The 22,144-nt window shown below is 45.6% G+C and overlaps 1 protein-coding gene across 8 annotated transcripts in view; it reads right to left on the bottom strand.

Moving 5' to 3' along the window:
• Positions 1–20,068: 20,068 nt before the first annotated feature.
• ZDHHC14 (zinc finger DHHC-type palmitoyltransferase 14) overlaps positions 20,069–22,144 on the bottom strand; it is a 334,666-nt gene continuing 332,590 nt past the window's right edge. For 6 of the 8 annotated variants that reach the window (XM_033937038.1, XM_033937039.1, XM_033937040.1 and 3 more), the window contains one exon: positions 20,069–20,969. In XM_033937038.1, the coding sequence (XP_033792929.1) occupies positions 20,568–20,969 (402 nt within the window). In that variant the 3' untranslated portion in view covers positions 20,069–20,567. The remainder of the gene's footprint in view (positions 20,970–22,144) is intronic. The other 2 variants (XM_033937037.1, XM_033937036.1) reach the window with 1 other exon arrangement.

Raw genomic sequence — 22,144 nt, 5'->3', positions numbered from 1 at the left:
ATTCAAATTTAAATCACTATTCGGCTGAATATGAATAATGTATACAAGGCACTATTTGGGGCTGAATCAAATTTAATTAAATACAAATATTCCAATACAGCCCTAGTTTGAACCCCATAGAAATGCAAAATTTGGCTGTCCTGAATCCCTGAAACAGTAAGTTTTGAAAAGCTGGCCGCCATCAGTGGGTTTATGATAACTTTTTCAACATATTTTTGGAAGCTGTGCTCTTTAAAAATTTATTATACAGTATTTTGTTTTTCACACTTTTATCACTTAATATTCATTATTTATTAAAATTGAATCCAGTATTTGGAAGATGTCTTTGAGCCCATGATACGAATGTTCAGCATGTCAGTGTTTAATTGTCATTGGCAGGATGTCTGAGGCTTTTTCCTTCCTTGTTTTAAAATGAGATTTTGTTTCATGCTATGTATACTTGCATTGCTGGATTTTGGTAGGCTACTTTGTATTTGATACTTCAGTTCTCCTGGTCTTTTTGGATACTGGTTAATACCCAAGTATACCAAACCTCCACAGTACTATCTAAATTCTTATCTAGGTGACGCATGAAGTCTGCTACCTTCGCAACAGGCGGGCAAGTGACCAAACAATCCTTATGTCCATCAGCCACTCATCTATCTGTAGGTCCCTTTTACAAAGTCACAATAGCACAGCAAATGTGACACAGCCCATAGAAATTGAATGGGCTACGTCACACTTGCCATGTGGGAATCGCTACCGTGACTTTGTTAAAAGAGCCCTATGTTCCTGATCATTGAATCTTCAAATAAAACAGCTGTCCTCACCCTTTCCTCCTGGGCAGAAGCCCCTGGAGACAAATTATCAGTGTGAAAGGCTATTCCATCCCCCGAAGGGCAGGTACTGACTGCAGGATCACTTCCTGGCTCTCTAAGGTGATGCTCTCCCTTCAGGTGACCTTTCTCCTCCATAGATGTACAGAATTTGCCAGACTGGAGTTGGAACTTCTCTATTTCCCTGTAGGTTTCCTCTGTATACTTTCTGTCTCCCTCAGCTCCTTCTAGTGTTATTCTATCCACCTGGGATTGAACCTGTGCTCTCAATGCTAGGAGCTCTTTATACTGAGTACACACATGCAACCTCTCACCAACTGGGAGATAATTAAAACTGGATGGGCCCCCATCTTGCTGCTGGACTGCTGCCTTCATTAGTATCTGTGAATTGTTAATTAAGCTGCTAATGGAGAAGGAGTATGTAGCTGTAATTAAATGAGAGTCACCTGCTATACAGCATCCAGAGAATCTGTCTCTACTCCCATAAAGAATAAAATCCAGGAATAGATTGCAGTGAGTTCTAGGAGGATACGACCTGTGACACAGACACACCACATATCCCCAAATGATGCTTGTAGAAACCTATTTCAATTTGTAGTGGTGTGGACCAGCTAGTGGTGGAGTGGTGCAATTACATCTAAGTATAAGTTTGATGGAAATATCCTAGTATAGATTAAGAACTGGTTGAAAGACAGAAAACAGAGAGTAGGTTTAGATCAGGGGTTTCAAAGTTCCTTCTGGAGGGCCGCAACCCAGCTGGGTTTTCAGGATTTCCCCAATGAATATGCATGAGGTCTATTTGCGTGCACTGCTTTCATTGTATGCTAATAGATCTCATGCATATTCATTGGGGAAATCCTGAAAACCTGACTGGATTGCGACCCTCCAGGAGGGACTTTGACACCCCTGGTGTAGATGGTCAATATTCTCAATTGAGAAGGGTAAATAGTGGGGTTCCAGAGAGGTCTGTGCTGGGAGTGCTGATTTTTAACATATTTATCAATGATCCAGAGATGGGAATAACTAGTGAGATAATTCAATTTGCAGATGACACAAAGTTCAAAGTTGGTAAATCACAAGAGGATTGTGAAAAATCACAGGAGAACCTAGTGAGACTGGGCGTCAAAGTGGCAAATGACGTTTAATGTTAGCGAGTGGAAAGTGATGCACGTGGGAAAGAGGAACCCAAACCACTGGGGTCTCAAAGTCCCTCCTTGAGGGCCGCAATCCAGTCAGGTTTTCAAGATTTCCCCAATGAATATGCATGAGATCTATGTGCATGTACTGTTTTCAATGCATATTCATTGGGGAAATCCTGAAAACCCAACTGGATTGCGGCTCTCAAGGAAGGACTTTGAGATCCCTGACTGTATAGCTACTCGATGCAAGGTTCTATGTTAGGAGTCACTGCCCAGGAAAAGGATCTAGGTGTCATCATTGAGGATATGCTGAAACCCTCAGCTCCATGTGTGGCGGCGGCTAAGAAAGTAAATAAAATGTTAGGAATTATCAGGAAAGGAATGGAAAACAAAGATTACAATGTTATAATGTCGTTGTATTGCTCTATGGTACGGCTGCACCTGAAATACTGTGTGCAATTCTGGCTGCCGTATCTCAAAAAAGATATAAAGGAATTAGAAAAGGCTCAGAGAAGGGTGACAAAAATGATAAAAGGAATGGGAAGACTTTCCTATGAGGAGAGGCTAAAGTGGCTAGTGCTCTTCAGCCTGGAGAAGAGACAGCTGAGGGGAGATATGACAGAGGTCTCTAAAATACTGAATAGGGTGGAAAGGGTAGCTGTGAATCATTTGTTTACTCTTTCCAGAAATACTAGGACTAGGGGGCATGCGATGAAGTTACTAAGTAGTAAATTTAAAACAAACCAGAGAAAATATTTCTTCATACAACATGTAATTAAACTCTGGAGTTCGTGGTAAAATCAGTTACCTTAGTGGGATTTAAAAAAGGTTTGGCTAAATTCCAGAAAGGGAAGTCTATAGGCCATTATTGAGATGGCTTGGGGAAATCCACTGCTTATTCCTAGGATAAGCAGCATAGAATCTCTTTGCTGCTTGGGATCTAGCTAGCTACTTGGGACCTGGGTTAGCCACTGTTGGAAACAGGATACTGGGTTTGATGGACTTTCAGTCTGTCCCAGTATGGCAATTCTTATGTTCTTATCTAGAGGGGTTGGTTCCCAAATAACTCCACACCACCAAGGGATTCAACATGAAAACAATTTTTTAATTTATTAAATAGAAATAGATGAAGAGCGCTAGGTAAGCTCTTCAGGTACCCATCCCCATGGATAACCAGAGGAAACCACCCTCGTGTCATTCTTTAAGGAGAGCGGGAAGAATCAGAGTACGAATGGGCCCAGCCACTGACCCTCAAGCCTTGCATTGAAGAATGCTGGTGTAGAAGGACTGAGATTGAGATAGACACTAAAGAATGACATAGCAAGGTTTCCCGTGGTTATCCACAGGGACCAGGACAAATTCTGTCCTCGTGTCAACTAGGTACCAATTTGTATGGCTAGATGGTATTTTGCAGGTGTTAGATTTACAAAGTTAACGGGATGTTAAAGTTATCACTACCATTTAAAGTTAGTAGAGTTCAAGTTTAATGCTATAAAATCAAAACCATTTCACATGTTTGCACACAAACTTAATTATTTTTTCATTCCCCTCAGTGGTTTGACCATTGGAACTTAATTCTGCAGTCATCAAATTTTAATTATAGCATCAGATTAGTACACCTTTATTCTTCTTCACTTATACATACAATCTACGGCCCAGATTCTCAAAACTTTAACATCATCACTAAACTGTTTTCCAACGTTTTAGCCTGCATGCATTTTAGCGGCGAATTATCAAAATGGATTATCTCTGTCTTTAGCGAGGTTTCTAGCATTCTCCGATAATGACATGCATTGGGCTCTTCACCATTGAAATGAGCCTTCCGGTGGATTCTTAAAAATTGCTGAGCTGTTTTCTAAAAGCGGTATCAGATTTTAGCTACAAAAACAAGCGATTGGTCCACGGGTGCTGGTACAGTGACTGCACTGTTTTATACCCCGGCATGGCAGTCTCAAAGACTGCTTAAAAACCATGTTGTGATTAAGCGGGAGAGATGTTCATTCTCTCCCCTTGCATCACAACACCCCTTCCCAGAAGCAGGTGCGTCCCCCCTCCCTCCCACAGCAGGAGAGATGCCGGTTCTCTCCCACTGCCAACCAACAACCTCCCCCTGTAGCAGGTGAGATGCCAAATTTCTCCCTCACAAACACCACCTTGCAGCGGAGGCGCTCCCCCCTTTGCAGCGGGAGAGATGCCAATTCTCTCCTGCTGCCAACCAACAACAACCACCCCCCCCCCCCCGGCAGCAGAAGAGATGCCCACAATCCCCTCCCTGGTGCATCTTGGGATGTATTGGGGAGGGGCCTGAGTCTATGATTGGTCCAAGCTGCTTAAGGCCCCTCCCTTATACAACCTGAGCCAATCAAAGCCTCAGGCCCCTCCCCAATACATCCCAAGATGTACCAGGGAGAGGAAGGCCCATTTTGGAAGATGTGGGCCAGCTGGGTGGAGGGATCCACGTCCCTCAGGTCACAGATCTACATGGAGGTAAGGAGGGGTGGTGTCAGAGACAGGGGGCTTTTGTTTGGCAGCGGGAGAGAGTGGGCATCTCTCCCACTGCAAGGGGAATTACTTGGCAGCAGGGGAGAGTGAGCATCTCTCCTGCTGCAGGGGGAGGGGGCATGGCTCGGCAGCGGGGGTGGTTTCTTAGCAGTGAGAGAGAGTGGGTATCTCTCCCGCTGCAGGGAGGGGGGTGCGCATCCGGGCAGCAGCAGCGGTAGTGTGGAGGTGGTTTCGCTTGGCAGTGGGAGAGAATCAGCATCTCTCCCGCTGCAGGGTGGGGTTGCACCACTGCACGGGGGGGGGGGGGAGTTTGGTTGGCAGTGGGAGAGATTGAACATCTATTCTGCTGTTGGTTTTTTTTGGGTTTTTACCTTGTCACATTTTTTCTGCGCATGTGCCCATCGCTATCACCAGCAATGGACACATGCAAATTTAAAGAATCTTTGATGCTGTCCGCTGACCTCATTTGCATGTGTAATTTTTTGAGAATGTCTCACTTTTTTTAATTCACTATCAAAACGGCTGCGTTAGCAGACTGACGCTTTTTACTTGAGCCTCCATATGGTCACCCACCCACCAGGTACAGAGCTTAGCAAGTTCTAGAGATGTCAACTGAATTTCCTGTAGGAAAGCCAAGGAAGCTCATCTCCGATTTAGCTGCTGTAAAATTTTATAACTTTTAATTGGGGAATGAATACCCCCACATTCGAAGAGATCAATTTATGTTCCAGGAAAAACAAGATAAAGAGAAAATAGTAGGTACAATAGAACCCATTGAACAGAGCCAGAGAAGTGTCCCAGCCTTATCAACCACCAAGGAGACACCCACACCCCCACCTGTCTGAACCTAGGAATACCCCAACCCCCAAAGAACCTACCTCTCCCCCTCCCAATAGACCCCCCCACCCTGCCCACCCTCCCCTCTTCCCCACCGCCCATCCCCCACACCACAACCCAATGGTTGTCACTTCCAGAAAGCAAAATACGCCCACCACAGGATCACAAAAACGCCCAAACCCCAGCTCCCCCAGGAAACAGACCCCCAGAGCCCCTAGTGGATGAAGGAATCCCCAACCCGGGGGGGAGCGGCCAATGAAAAAGCAGTAAACAAAGAGAAAAGAAGCCAGACTCCCCCTCCCCTAGCCACCTAATGGACCAGCACCCCAGAAGAAAAAAAAAAAAGGGAAAAGTGAGGAGACCAGATAAAACCCAGGACAACAAAGAGCTCAGGAAACCCCAAGTCCAACTCCCCCCTTACCCAACCTAGAGGTCAGAAGGTCAGAAGCAAGGCAAAAAGGGAAAGAACACCAAAAGCAGAATTATAAGTAGAGCCAAAGCTTGCCCAGAGGCCAACCTCCACCATGGAGTAACTAACAACCCCACCATGGAGTAACTAGCAAAGCTAAAAAAAAGTCGCCATACTCCCAAGTAAGCAAGCAACATTCATACAACATTCGGTCCCCACACAGTCACACACCAGCCCTCCAACCCAAAGTGAACCCCCAAACAACACCCCACCTGAACCACTCGCACACTCCCCCCTCCCCACACCAGGAAATAACAATGGCTCCTCAACAACACTCATCTCGCGCCCCAGAGGAGGCCAAAAGCAAGTCCAGCAGAAGTTCAAGAAAATGCAGAGGAGATGGTCTCCGGGGTCTGCACCGGAGGTACAAGTCCCAAAGTCCAGGTCTCGAGGGGATCCCAACAGAGAAGCCAACAGAGCCTAGGAGGAGGCAGTAGGGATCTGCTCATCCACAAAGTGTTGAGCAGCCTCAGGAGAATCAAAATGGTGAACTTTACCCGAGTGCATCACCCGCAGTCGTACCGGGTACTGCAGGAAAAGGGGATGTTGCGGAGAACCAGTGCAGAGCAAAGCAGAGAAAACTTGCGGCGAGCCTGAAATACCTCTGCAGAATAGTCTTGGAAACAGAGGACGGAGGTATTGTTATATTGTAATTTCTTCCCCTGCTGCAAAGCTCGAAGCACCTCAATCTTATGCCGGTAGTTCAAAAGCCGTCAAATCACAACTCATGGTCGTTCCGCACTGTCCCTCCGCTGCCTCAAGCGATGGGCTCACTCAATATGCAGGGGACCCAATTTTTGCAGGAAAGCCAGGGACTCTGTCAGCCAATGCTCCAAGACATCCCCCAGATCACTCTCCGCAATAGACTCGGGCAGACCAATGAACCGCAAGTTGTTCCAGCGGGACCAGTTTTTGAGGTCCTCCACCTTGGCCCAAAGTGCCACCAGGAAGGTAGCCTGCACCCCTTGCTCTTGAGCAAGCCATTGAACCGAGTCCTATGCATTGCTGACCCGCTGCTGTGTGTCCCGGACCTTGGAAGTTAGAGTAGCAAAGCGCTGATCTAAAGTAACCAACTTGTCAAGGATTCGTTGAAGCTTGGCGCCGAGCGTTCCCTCCAGTGTGGCCTGCACCTCCGCCGACATTTCGGCAATCTAATGTGAGCTGGGGACTGGTGAAGCAGGAGCCATGGGCACCGCTATCTTGGAGTCCAACTGCTTCCCCCGCTCACAACTCTTCACCAGCGTCTTAGCGGCCATCCCTCTGCCACTCGCGCAATAACACTCCCGAGGTCCAATCGCAAAATCCCCGCAGCAGGGAGAGTGGTTTCCGGGCAAAATAGCTGATTAAATGAAAGATCTGTGGCGGGCGTACTGGAGCAGCAAAGCACACAACTTCATAGCCCCATGCTTCCACCGGAAGTCAGATTGACGCTTTTTAATGCAGACTTTGAGAATTCTGGCCTAGATCCTTTGCATTCAGTCTATGATTCTTTGTCCTCAAATCTTTTTTTCGTATTCCCTTACAGGTCTCATAGGTTCATATTCAGGTAACTATCATACAAGGAACGTCTACTTGTGTACTCAGATCTGTGTGTGTTGTGTTGAAATGAATCTGGCCTAGTAACCTAAATCTGCGTCTAGGAAAGTCTCTGGAAATGTTGCAGCTGTCACATATTGGGTACCATGATCCTTCGGGGTCCAAGTGCATGAAAATCAAAAACATTGCCAATAATTGTTAGCACCCAATTACAGTGCTAATTGATTCATAAGCCATTTTAGTTGCGCTCACAGCACAGAAATTTGCATGCTCATTGTGACAGGGAAGCTCCTGTCACAGGTTCAAAATCTGCTTTAAACTCTGCCACTAAAGAGAATGTGCCTAAACCTAAGCCAAGGAAGCTGCCCATTAACTCTGTTCCCAGTGCTAAGATCAGACAGGCAAGGCAGAACAGAGAAGAACAGAATACCTGTTCCAAGTCACTATAATCCCTTTTATAAACCATCTGTTAATTCTCCAATTAAACCACCGGTCAGGCAATCTGACACAGTAAGGGTTAAGGAAAGGGGTGGAGCTGACAGGCAGAACGTGGTTAGAGCACCAGTTAAAGTTCCACAGCAGGATAAATCAAGGCCAGCTGAGAACACCCACAGGCAATCAGGAACCTGGAGGGAAGGACATTCCTCACAGAACAAGGAACTGAAGGCTAGAAGATCTGTCTAACTGACATCTGCTAAGAAACCTCCTATCCCAGAGAACTGCCATGCTGACAGAACTTTGCTTTCCAAGTAGGGGCTAATTGGAAGGGAAAAGCTCCATGAGCAGGGCTGTCCAAATGCTGTTCCAGAGGATAGCTTGTACCCAGCTTCAGAGAGGGATATGACTCTGAGGGAGAGGAAATGGAGTGCAGTCCAGAAGCCCTCCACTATATATCTGAATGCAGCATGAGCCAGTAAGGTATTGTGTGAGGAAAGGGAATGAAAGTTTGTTCTATAACAATGGTCTAAAGTACTTAAAGAAGCATTTCTGTCCTTATGTGGGACTATATAATGAATCAGAGCTTGATGTGTGAATGTGAGGATTGCCTAATAACAGAAATTAATCCAGAATCCCTGTATGCAAGCAAAGCATGAGGGGGGATGGGCTAATGCTAACTAATGTTAGAAGGAGAAATAAAGCCCTGAGTTGATTCAGTGACCTGACATTTCACATCCCTGATAGTGGGAACTTATGGGAGGGGAATCTTAGACCATTAAAACAAGGGTGGATGGTTCCCAGCCCACTGCCCAGAAATAAGAAGGGTCAGTGGGATTTTTTTATAATTCAGGTAGTCAGGTGGGAAGAACTTCTTGAAGAAATACAGAAGGGCTCAATACAATAATTGTGCCAAGCCTAAAAGGAGTGGAGCTAAACTGTTGTATTTAATTTCTTAAAACCAGGATGCTGCCCAGAACCGTGCAAAGCATGGCAGCAGAGCTGGGAGAAAGAAACCCAGTTTAAAGGGAAATATATATATATATTTTTTTTTTTTTTTTGGGGGGGGGTCTTTCCTGATTGATGCAAGAAGTTGCTGTAACAGATGACTTTATTTGTGATAAATCTTTTCCAAGCATCATCAGCTGTATTAGAACCAGTGCAATTGAATTGGATAATAAAACTGGCAATTATTGGTGGAAGGTTTTTTTTTTTCTCTTTTCTTTTTATCTGCTGTGCTTATTCCAGAGTGGTCCTCCAAAGAGCGCTAATACTAGCGCCTGGGGCAGGAGCCGGGTTGCCAGCGCTTGGCTTACTCCTGGCCCCATCACACCATTTATAGAATCCCACCATTAGCATGTAAATGCAAGGGTGGAACATGGGTGGGGCTCCCACTTACACATATAACTTAAGAATTATGTGCTTCAATTAGGTAGGGCATTTACACCTGCTATTAACATGGCATAAGTGGAGATATCTAATTGTAGGTGCATAGATGCCGATTTATGCTAGAATTCTATAATGGATTCTGTGGAATACGTATACCAGGAACAATGGCTTATAGTCCCCAAGAACTCTAAAAGGTTCTGCTTTTCAGCATACATATGGCATTATCCCCATGATAATCAGAACTATTTGAATGGCCAGGAATGGTTAGAACATAAGAATAGTCTTACTGGGTCAGACCAATGGTCCATCAAGCCCAGTAGCCCGTTCTCACAGTGGCCAATCCAGGTCACTAGTACCTGGCCAAAACCCAAGGTGTAGCAATATTCCATGCTACCGATCCAGGGCAAGCAGTGGCTTCCCTCATGTCTTTCTCAATAACAGACTATGGACTTTTCCTCCAGGAACTTGTCCAAACCTTTCTTAAAACCAGCTACGCTATCCGCTCTTACCATATCCTCTGGCAACGCGTTCTAGAGCTTAACTATTCTCTGAGTGAAAAAAAATGTTCTCCTTTTGGTTTGAAAAGTATTTCCCTGTAACTTCATCGAGTGCCCCCTAGTCTTTGTAATTTTTGACGAAGTGAAAAATCGATCCACTTGTACCTGCTCTACTCCACTCAGGATTTTGTAGACTTCAATCATATCTCCCCTCAGCCATCTCTTTTCCAAGCTGAAGAGCCCTAACCGTTTTAGTCTTTCCTTATACAAGAGGAGTTTCATCTTGGTCACTCTTTGAACCTTTTCTAGCGCCACTATATCTTTCTTGAGATAAGGAGACCAGAATTGAACACAATACTCCAGATGAGATCGCACCATGGAGCGATACAGGGGCATTATGACATTCTTAGTCATGTTAACATCCCTTTTTATGTGTAATAATTTTTATTAAACAGTATAGCAAGACAAGTACGTAAACAAGGATGTCAAGTTATATGATAAGCCAACTTTCCCAAATCCCCAACTCACCCAATCCTCCCTCCCCCCTCGTCCCTCCCCATCCCACCCCACCCGGGCAGCAACAGCGGAAGATAACATGGTATTAGAGAGCCTAAAGCAGTAAAGTGGTAATCAGATCAGTCTGTCCATAGTTGTTGTTGAATGGGTGTGACAAAGGTTAAACTAAACAGGTACCAGCATTGTCGGAACAGCCTGCCCTTTTTAGTATGCAAATCAACAATGTCCCTCCTTTCCAACAGCATTTGCTGTAACATAAGTGAACGCCACTGTTGCAGTGAAGGAGGTTGAGGTGAAAGCCACTGTGTCAGAATGCATTTCCGGCCCATAAGTACAGTCTTTCGGAGGAAGGCCGCACATCCTGGTGTTGGTGGATGAAATCGAATTTGTGCAGTAAGAAGAAAACTGGGATGCAACCTCCACGAGCATCCCCATAGCGCAGCCAACGTGGGTATTAAAGTCAACCAAAATGTAGACACCAGGGGGCATGTCCAAAACATGTGTCCAAAGGATGCCATTGGAGAGGAGCATTTTCCACAACCAGAAGATGTACCAATCCCCATTGTCATAGCCCGCTTGGGCGGGTAGAATGCTCGCAGTAAAAACTTGTAATTACGCTCTTTCTCCAGTGAAGACAAGGTAGGGTCGCGTCCCACGCGAAGTCCCCTTCGCAACATATCATCAGAGATTGGTACCTGCAGGTCAGCCGACCATTTCTGGGCAAGAGAGACAAAGTCCAACTCTCCAGATAAGTCTTGCAAGAATTTATGGTAAAATTTTAAGGGTACATGGTCGTGTGCCGTGAGATCAAGGGCTTCTCGGAAGCTAGATTGAACCACGTCTCTCAACAGTGCAGGAGTCAGAGTCTGTATGTAGTGGCACAGTTGTCGATGAGCAAACCAGTCCCCAGTTACAAAAGTAAATTCCCTCTGTAAGTCAGTAAGTGGGGTCGGAGTACCCGCATCTTGCACCGTCTGGAACAGGTAGTGAAGGCCCTGGGAAGTCCAGCGGCCAAAGACAGCAGAGTCCATACCAGGGGAGAATGCTCCGTTGCCCGCCACAGGAAGATAGGGCGTAGTTTCAGAAGAAGTTTTCAATAACCGACATAGTTTTTTCCAAGCTGTTCGCATCACCTGCAAAAATGGATGACTGTGCAGAGAAGGCAAGTCGGGTAACTGTCGAACATGTAATAAAAAACTGAAATGGTACGGTCTGAACTCAAAGCATTCATTCTCAGGCTGGGAAAACCAGGAGGTATTACAAAACCAATCGTGTAGGTGTCTAAATTGACATGCAAGGGCAAATCGGGAAATATCCAGCAAACCCATCCCCCCCCGATGTCTTGGCAGCATCAACTTGGACAAAGCTATCCTAGCCCGCCTTCCCTGCCATAAATAAGCGGAGAGGTGTGAGTTGAGGCGCGCCAAGTGTCTAGGTGTAAGCATAATGGGCAACATTTGCATAATGTAAAGCCATTGTGGTAAGAGCATCATATTGTACAATGCAATACGGCCAGAAAGTGACAAAGGGAGTTTCCTCCAACCCGCGAGAGTGGATAGAGTGCGCCGAAATAAGGGTGAGACATTAAGGGAATACAGCCTGTCCAGGTCCTGAGGGATCACTACCCCCAAATAGGTCAGCTGAGATGTAGCCCACTGTAAGGGAAATTCTCCCTGCCAACCCAGACGCACCCCAGGTGAGGTGGGCAACACTATGGACTTCTGCTTATTAAGCACCAGACCTGAATAAAGATTAAATTCATCCAGAAGTTCCAGCGCTCGAGGCAAAGAGCGATGCGGATCACCTAAAGTAAGCAGAAGGTCATCCGCGAATGCCAGCACCCTCAGCTGAGAGGAGCCCTCAGGTAACCCCACTAGTTCATCGTCCCTCTGAAGTGTGCGTAGTAAAGGATCTAAGTATAAAAGAAAAAGGAGGGGCGATAACGGGCATCCCTGACGTGTCCCTCTGCCCACCACAAAGAAGGAAGAGCGCACTCCATTAACCAAAACCGATGCCCTGGGTCTCGAATAGAGCGATCTAATCAACGCCAGGTAACTATCAGGGAACCCCATATAATGCAGCACCTGAAAGAGGTAATGCCAGTGGACTTTATCAAAGGCCTTAGCCGCATCTAACCCAACCAACAACCCTGGAATGTGGGCCCGCTGGGCTCGAGAAAAGGCCAGCAGTACCCGGCGTACATTAATTACCGATTGACGAGATCGTACAAAGCCCACCTGTTCCGGCACAATTACGGCAGGGAGCAGGGAGGCCAGTCTTTCCGCCAAAATACGAGCCAAGATTTTCAGGTCCACATTCAGCAGTGATATCGGGCGATATGATTCAGTATCCGTCGGTGGTTTGGAAGGTTTTGGGATCAAAGTTATCAAAGCATCATTTGCATACCGCGGGAGGGCGCCGGAGTTCTGTACCTCAGAGTAAAAATTTAAAAGGGTCCCCCCTATTGAGGTCGCCAAGATCTTATAGAACTCCGGAGAAAAGCCATCCGGGCCCGGAGCCGTACACGGTTTCAGAGTTTGTATCGCCTGTAGCACTTCCGGGAGCTGCAATGGTCTATCCAACCGAGATATTTGAACCGCCGATAATTTGGGCATCCCCGCGTCCTCTAAGTAATCCCCCACGTCCGGGCCCGTGTAGGGACCAGGTGACGAATAGAAATCTGCAAAATAATTTTGAAAGCAATTAGAAATATCGTCCGCGGATGTCAGTACTTTCCCCGACTTCTCCTTCAACATAGCGATATATCGAGATCCCTTCCAACTCTTGGCGACAGAAGCTAACAACTTCCCGGATTTATTGCCATATTTATAAAATTGATATTTGCGAAAAAATAACAATTGCTTAGTACGCTCATGAATGAGAGAGTTTAGCTCCGCCAAAACGGCGGAATATGCCTCCCTAGCAGTCGGAGAAGGAGAGTGTAGTAACTCCCGTTTCAATTGAGTCGACTGTTTCTCCAGTAACACTATACGATGGGCAATTCTCCGAGTTCTAGCGGCCACATAAGCAATCACCTCCCCGCGTAGTACCGCCTTGGCAGCGTCCCAAAATAATATGGGTTGATTTAAATGTTGAGCATTAAAGAAGCTGTATTCCTCCCATTTCCCAGATAGAAATTCCCTAAAATGAGGATCAGAATGCAAGTAGGAGGGAAATCTCCAGCCCGACCCAACACCCATCGATCCCCCCACTGCTACATCTATCCAAATCATATGATGGTCAGAGATTTCAAGGGGGCCTATGGTTGCCTCCGAAACCCAAGCAAATTTGTGTTCTGAGATCAAAGTGTAGTCAATTCTGGAAAATGTTCCATGAGCCCTGGATTGGTGCGTATAATCTCTGTCAGTGGGGTGAAGCAACCGCCAGGGATCCACCAGCCCCAACGTCCGACACAGATAAGGAACACCCTTTGTCTGTCTCGCCATCGTTGGCCCCAACCCTCCAGAGCGATCCACACCAGGATCCAGAACCTGATTCAAATCACCCACTAATATCAGCGGGTCACCTGAAAACTGTAAACATATATTAACCAGGTTTTGGAAAAAGGAGTGTTGGTATCCATTAGGGCCATATCCCACTAGTAACCGGAACGACCCGCCCGGACTTGTCACCCTCACCAGCAAATATCGACCATCAGTGTCACGCCTCAGGACCTGGACAGAGCATGGTAAACCCTTTCTGATCAATATAGCCACCCCCGCCCTCTTCCCTGATGAGGATGCATAATATAGGTCCCCAACCCAACCTCTCTTCAGTTTTTGGTGTTCTGCGTCGGTAAGTCTAGTTTCCTGGAGGCAGGCTATGTCAACCGAGTGATGTTTCAACTGGGACAAAATCTTTGTCCGCTTGGCAGGCGAGGTGATGCCTGATACATTCCAGGAAAGTATACGGAAATTCCTATCACCCATGACTCTCCCCACTGCTCAGACCATAATCAAGAAACCATCCTATAGAGAGAGTCCAGGGGCGCCCAGCCTCACCCCAGGACTGCACAAGCACACTCCATTCATACCATGCACAATATCCCAAAATGTACAAGAACCATAGAGAACACAGGTAGAAAAACACAATTTGCCCTACAGGTACCGCTGCTGCCACCCAGGAATATCCCTCCCCCCGAAACCCCCCAACACTCCCCACTGCTCCCATCATGTGGGAGAAAGAAGAGTCACGATAGATGTCCCTCCCAGGGCCACCCCGGCCAGCAAAAGGATATACTCAGGAAATTTTCCAAAACATGGTCTCCCTAGAAAAACGCTTAGGGACAATAACAATCATGCTATACATGTCAGTCTCATAGAAGGCTCAAACCCCAGAGTCAAACCTGTCCTGAATCAGGCCGTTTAAGCAAGGCAATAAATTCAGCAGCCGCCTCAGATGATAGGAAGGACTTCCAGACACCATTGTGAAGGATCCTCAATTGAGCCGGATAGTTGAACTGGAATCTGACTTTAAGCTCAGACAGTTGTGTGCAGAGGGAGTAAAATGGTCGCCTCCGTTCCTGTAGAGCCAGAGAAAAATCCTGGCTAATTCTGATCAGAGAGCCATCATACTTCAAGGCATCACGTTTATTCCGATAGAGTTGCAACAGTTCCACCTTATGGCGAAAGTTGAGCACCTTCATGATGACAACACGTGGACGGGTCTCCAAGTCAGGACGACGGCCCAAGCGGTGTGCCCTTTCGATACGGAGGGGCCCCAGAGAGGAGTGGAATGACAATTCTTCCCTCAGCCATGTTTCTAGGACCCCCAGCAGGTCACGATCAGGAATCGACTCCGGGACTCCCAGCAGGCGCAGGTTCGAGCGTCTGGAACGATTCTCCAGATCGTCCAGTTTTTCAGCCTGCGCCCGAACCTGCGCCCGCAACTCCCCCAAATCTGTGCTCTGTGTCACGGAGGTGTCTTCTAAAGTGGAGACCCGTTGCTCCAGCTCACTCGTTCGAGCCGCTGCCGCCGCCAGCAGAGTTTCCACGTTAGTGATTTGTGCCGTAATTATTTCCAGCTTCGGCCCCAAGACCTGCGCCAAGGCGTCCTTGATATCGCTTAGGGCGGTCTCAGTGAGATTCGAGACCGCCGTCGCGGGGCTTGCCGCCATTTTGTTCGCCCCAGGCCGCGTTCGATCACGATCTTTGCGGGCGGATTTGGGTTGCATGTGATCCGTTGATCTGGTTAGATATTTTTCCATGCACCCAGATCGAGTTCAGGAGTCGAAACAGCTTAAAGGAGACTTCGAAAAATCGGCAATTATTGTCGTGGAAACAGGGTAGCCCCGGAGCGAGCAAGGATGCGTCCTCACCTAACATCCCTTTTTAAATAATTCCTAGCATCCTCGTTAAATAGCATTTATCTGGCTAACTGCTCATTTTTGGTGAGACATAACCGGTTATCTCTGCTGAATAGTCATAGTTAGCAGCTAGCCACTAATCCACTATGTCACAGTGCTGGCCAGCTAAGTTTAGCAGGTAAATCAGACTGCATAAATAGCAGTCTTATCTTTGCTCACTATTAATTTAACTGGCCAGCGCTGAATATTCACTTAGCTGGTTAAGTTAGAGCTAGCCAACACCCCCCCCCCCTCCTAGATATTAAATGCCAGTTGCCAGAAACAGCCCAGCATTGAATACCCAGGTTGAGCACCAGCACTGGGTGGACAGCATGCTGCCTGGCACTGGCTGAACTTGCCTCTCTGCAGAAGTTGAAAAATGGTGTTTATCATCTTTCTTGTATGAGATGGTTCATCTTTGCCCTTGGCTGCAGAACAATACTTTTTCAATTTACATTGAGTCAAAAGATAAAAATGGCAGGTCCATATTCAAGTACACAGAGCACATATAATTTAACACATCTAAGCCAGCTACAAGTCATATGTGTAGGCAGCGATGGTATTCAATTAGGTGTCACCACTGAGTATTCATAACAGATCCTTTCTCCAACCATATCCAACAAACAAAGGGCTAGGTTCACTAACCTGCCGATCATGCCCGAAACATGGCCAATCCGCGGCAGGCCGACTGATCCACAACGGGTCAGTATTTAAATGGGGGCAATCGGAGGAATGGCCCCCTCCGACCACACGGACTGCTAGTGAGCGATCCTGAAGCATGTGCAGACCATCTTCTTTGCCTGTAGATGGTCTGCGCATGCTTACAAAGGCAGCAATTTTTTTTTCTTTTTACTTCACTTTCGAGCCCATGGCTTTAAACCCACGGGTTAAACCACAGGCTTGCACTGCGGGGAAAGGCAGGAGAGTTGAGGCAGAGAGCAGCAGATCGGGGCAGAGAGCAGGAGATCGGGCCAGAAAGCAGGGTGGCAGAAGGCAGGTTCAGTCGGAAAGGACCTGAGCGACTGGTTCTCAGCAATCGCTTATTTGTGATCAATCAGCCCTGTCGGTGTCCCTCATTTTTTTTAGTGAATCGCTGCCTGCCTACATTTGAATGCCTTTCACCCTAATTTGCATGCGCAGATCAGAGGATGATCAGGACAGTGGTTAGTGAATCAGATCGGAGGAAAATCAGGTCACCAAGGGGTCACTAAGTGGTCGGGACTTGATCAGTGGGCTTAATGAATCTAGCCCAAAGAGAACCACTTTTATAAAGCGACTTCCTTCCCTCTCTGTTTTTCTCCTTCCCCTATTACCTCCCTTTAATTATTTTTTTCTGACGTAATTTAAAACCTTCCCCTCCCATAGTACTTCTTGTATCTATTTTGTCGGTGCTTCTGTCCACGTCCTGTCCACATTTTGCCCTATTTTATTTTTATTTTATAACTTAAATTTTAGCATTGTAAACCAACCAGATAATTGTCGATAGTTGGTATATGAAAATATAAATAAACTTGGATTAGACATGTCAGGTTGCACCTATTCGTGCGGTACACCTAAAAAGTTTTATTTAGATGTTTAGAAACTGAATATTTATGCTCAGGTGTATAAGTTGTCTGGTCGATACTCAGCCAGCAGCGTCGCTGGCTAGATCAGCCTCCAGTTATTCCATGCGGGGCCATTTCCAGACACTGGCACCTAATATCAGGGGCTAAATCTGGTGGGGCTGACCACTGAAGCCTATGCGGGTCCCTGCCAATATTCAGCTGCAGTCTACTGATAGCTGGAGCAGCCAATCTGTGATGAGGAGCTATTCCTGGATGCCGGATTCGCTTCTGGTTGCATGCAAACCAGAGTTCCCTCCTCCTCCGGGGGTGGTGGTGGTGGTGGTTATGTACTTGCAAGCTACAACCAGAAACTGTAAGAGACTAATGAAAGCCAGATGCAGGCAAAGGCTGGCCACGCAGCTGGTATCCATTGCCTGACAAACGTTATGCCGAGGAAAACCCTTCTTTTCCTCTGGGAAGTGGCTGCTCAGCCCCAAACGTTGCACTGGGGCAGATTTCACCAGAGCTGTGGACGTCATGACTCTCAGTGCTGGTGGCATCACTCAAAGAGGGTGATGCATTGCAAACTGGGAGTTGTAGTTGCTGGGGCGCGGTGCGGGGAGAACATGGCGGAAGCTACATGTGGTGAATATTTTGTCCATTAAATCCGAAGTCCGGATAAATGAGGTCTGGATAATCGAGGTTTTACTGTATAACCTGAAAATAAAGTGGAAAATTTGTACATCTCTTGGAATAAAGAACTGCAGTGCTGATACTTTGATTAAACTACTAATGATCTTTTGCTCGCTTTATTGTCTCTGCTTGGGAGGTAGTAGCTGATCGGTATGTTTGTACACTGTTTTTTTCCAGTACCTGTACATTTGTTCTTCATTGGTGGACTGCGCTGTAAAGTTGTATCTGTTTTCTTCTGATTCCTCAATAAAAATGATATTAAATAAACCAACTAATGCATCCACAAAAGCATCCAATACTTTCCCATAGGCCACTCGAGGACTATGTTTTTTTAAGCATTTAGGTGGCCGGTGCTTCTGACAACCATTTATGTGCAGTTGAATATTGACTTCTTTATCTCTTTAGGTTCAGTTTGCCCATGACAACGCCATTCGTTGAGCTGGAGGCTGCCATCAGTCATGAACCGCCTGTTCAACAACGGCACACACAGAAGACTTGTAGAAGTGTGCAACTACATGGACGGCCTCTGGCTAGACTCTAGCTTTAATTAAAAAGAGATATCATGCAAGGGGAGGATAAACAATAAGACACTGCTGTATATTATATAATTTCCTTAGCAATAGTAGCTGAAATTATATATGCTGGGTTTATAGGCGATATACTGAGCCAACTTGATTACTGTAATATCGCCTATCTAGCAAACTCCCAGAAGAATCTGCATTTACAACTGGTGCGGTCAGGTTGATTTTTGGGTTGAAAAAGTTTGATCATGTAACTCCTTCCTACCGACTCCTGCATTGGTTGCCAATGGAAGTTTAAGTTTGGATTTTTTTTGCTTTAAGGTGCTTTAAGCCCCTAAATATATAACTGACCTCTTCTCTTTCTCAACCAATAGACATAAGAGAAGCTCACACTTGAATTTTGTTTCTCCACCGGTTAGAGGATGTAAATTTGAAAGTCATCATCAACTTCTTTTCTCATATCAAGCAGTATTATGGGGTAAAGATCTGGAACAATTGCTTATGCTTGCTAATAGTTATTGGGAATTTAGGAGACAACTAAAAACATATCTGTTCCTGAACTACTTAGGCAGCTGATTTGTACAATCTCTCGCACAATAATTGATATCCAGAGCTGTTAGTCACTAGTTTTTAACTTTTTAGTTCTACTCAATTTGATGCATTATTAATCATTGTAAACCGCATAGAACTTCACGGTCCTGCGGTATATTAAACTGTTATTATTACTAAATGGCGGTAGAGGTTTCTACCATGGGCTGGCGAGGTAGCATTCCTATGAGAGTCGAAGCATTTACCTCGCCAACCCGTGGTGGAAACCTCTACAGCTGTTTAGTAAAAGGAGCCCAAAGATAATTCATCCTTGGACACTTCTGAACAAATTGGTGAAATGATTTGTCTCTTACATTTTCTGGACACATGCCCTAATTATACAAACATAACTGGAGAATAGCTGAGAACCCTAACCCTAGGCCCCAGGTTTCCTTCCTGAAATGAAAGTTTACTAGATACCCTCATCCTTTTCTCTAGTAAACTCTTTAAAGCAGGGGTGTCCAACCTTTTGGCTTCCCTGGGTCGCATTGGCCGAAAAAAATGTTTCTGGGGCTGCGCAAACGCTGCAGCAAGACAGAGGAGGGAGCCGGCAAGACGGTAAACACCCGGGGGCAGCAGAGGAAAACACTGCATTGCCCTTGACCGGGGCCGCACAAAATACTTCACGGGACCGCGTGTTGGACACCCCTGCTCTAAAGTAAGTCATACAATTGATGTACATTCTATTTTCAGTGAGGTAAGGAATTGTACAAGGAATCGGCGAATACAACTTTTTATTACATGTCCACAGGTGATCTCGTTGCGTAACGAGGAGAAAGAATCAGTGGTGTTAGTGATACTTAGAAACTACAAACTGCTACATCCGATCTTCTGTTCCAATCTTTTAGTTGTTTTGCTGCTTCATTTCGTTTGTGGAACCTTTTTGGCGCTATTTGGATTGTGTTGTTCGTGGCACTTACACATACAACCAAATAATGGGGTCCTTTTACTATGGTGTGCTAACCGATTTAGCGCGCACTAAATGCTAAGGCACCCATTAGCGAGCTATATCGGTTAGTGTGCCTTAGTAAATGGAGCCCGATAGGTTTTATGCAGACTCTGCAGGAATTAATTTCCTGGGACCCATTGATCATTTCATAATAGTTTTATATGTAGAAAAGTAGCAATATTGTTCATTATTTATTTGGTGCATTGTCTTTAAATAAACCAGCACATTCAAACACTTTTTTTTTTTTTTAAGAAAAAGCAGCACTTTTTTTTTTAATAACAGCACTGGAACATATACCTTCGAGTGGCATGCAAAACCACCTCTGCAGCCTTTAATATTATCATTATTGTTATAACAAATGGAATGGTAAACTGTTATTTCAAATATTAGCTTATCATAACCCTTAAGTGCAGACTGCTCTGCCCAAAAATGTTGTAAACCTCGACAAGTGTGTATTACAGGAGCATAAACACACGGTAGGACAAATTCAGGATGTTGCACTTTGAACTTGTCCAGTTAACTTTACCCGCCTCCCTCCATCCCACGCAAGGTCATTATCAAAGCAAAGTCACTAACAACCTAGTTGCTGAAAGTCATTTTGTTTTCTTCTGTGGATAAGAGTTTGTCTGTTTCCCATAAGTAGGTTCTGCCACCGCACTTCACAGTAAAAGCAATATTACAAAAATCTTACAGTGAGAGTATAAATTCCTGGTTGCTGGGAAAACTGCCCTGATGTAAGAGTGGCACAGCCAGTAAAATCTTGCTCCTTGGGAGTGCGAAGCAATTCGGTTGGTCACACAGAGCTGAGCTTCACAAGCCCACGTACCGAGTCTTCATGTAAAGAGTCTTGGCTGGTGAGGTTTAGCATGTGCATGGTATGGCTGTGAGAGGTAGGGCTGCCTGCTGGCAGCATGCCAGGAGGTGAGGGGGCTTCCTCAGGCGTAAGAAACTGGTGACCTCCATGCTCCTCTTTCAGTGGGATCATGTCTGTTAAAACAGTCTCCGCTGTGAGATTTGGCATGGACGATGGAGGTGTTGGTTGTCCATGAGTTAAGGTGGCACAAGGTGCACCAAGAGTGGTTTTTCCTGGCAAAGGTGGCTCATCACTAATTATGCTGGGCTCAGTCTGTAGAAGTGGTGTGGCTGCAGCCTGCAAAACGAATTTGGTGCTCTGAATGCACTGATCTTGATCACACTGTAGAAACAGAGAAATTGTAAAACAACCAAAAAAAAACCAAAAAAACAAAGCATAAAAAAAAAAACTCCAAACACGCAGGACAACCAAAGGTAGAAGAGGAACAAAATAAAACAGAATAATGAGGAGAAAATGAGTGTGAAGAAAAAAAGAGAAAGCCATTAGTAACATGTTATATCAGGACATCAGGGGAAAAAAATCCCTCCATTTCATGCACTATCAATTCAACTAATTTCTTGGATTGATATTATAGCATTATAGAAGCAATGATTACCAGGGGGTGCTGAAACATTCTCAGTCTAACCAACCAACTTCCTAAATTCTGAGCGTTATTTTGTTAAGTGCCAATTTGCAGAAACGAGATTCTATGTTTTGACATTGTCTCAGATCATTGATTGAACTATATCCACGTCATTCTCGTCTTGGTTGGGCTGAGAACTTTTCAGCACCCCACTGTTAATATTTACACTGCTGAGAAAAGAGGTAAAAAAATATCACAGTACCACTTCTACATATGCTCGGATCTAAAAATGTTACATGTTTGTTTCTGGAAGAAGATCGTTCATATATTACCACTGTGGAGATGATTCATATAATATCAATTGTTTGAGAACGCTGGAGAATGAACTTTCTTTTCCAGTTTACATTGCTGTAATATTTGGGGCATATCAGATGCTTCTCAGTAGCTTGTGGGGAGCTGTTTTATTTTGCATGGTTGGTCCTCTTTCACTCTTTCTGAACTAGTTTAGGAGTACAGTCCAAGATCTAAAGCACAGGTGTCAAAGTCGGTCCTCGAGGGCCAGAATCCAGTCGGGTTTTCAGGATTTCCCCAATGAATCTGCATGAGATCTATTTGCATGCACTGCTTTCAATGCATATTCATTGGGGAAATCCTGAAAACCCGACTGGATTCCGGCCCTCGAGGACCGACTTTGACACCCCTGATCTAAAGCTACAACACCTGCAGCAGTTCAACGGGTACACTTGGCCTTGCGGGCACTGTGCAGAGGGAGGGGACTTTTATCAGCCCACTAACTTGTATGGCATGTAGGCGCGCAAGTTATACCAGTTTTCTAGGGGAAAGTATGCACATCAGGGGAAATTCTAGAAGAGAAGCCTAAAGATAGGTGCCTAACTTGCACTCACACTCACCGCGTTTTACTAAGCCACGGTAG

The sequence above is a fragment of the Geotrypetes seraphini genome, chromosome 3 (genome assembly GCF_902459505.1).
Source record: "Geotrypetes seraphini chromosome 3, aGeoSer1.1, whole genome shotgun sequence".
NCBI lineage: Eukaryota > Metazoa > Chordata > Amphibia > Gymnophiona > Dermophiidae > Geotrypetes > Geotrypetes seraphini.
The sequence above is the reverse complement of the archived record's forward strand: the minus strand, read 5'-3'. Positions and strand labels throughout refer to the sequence as shown.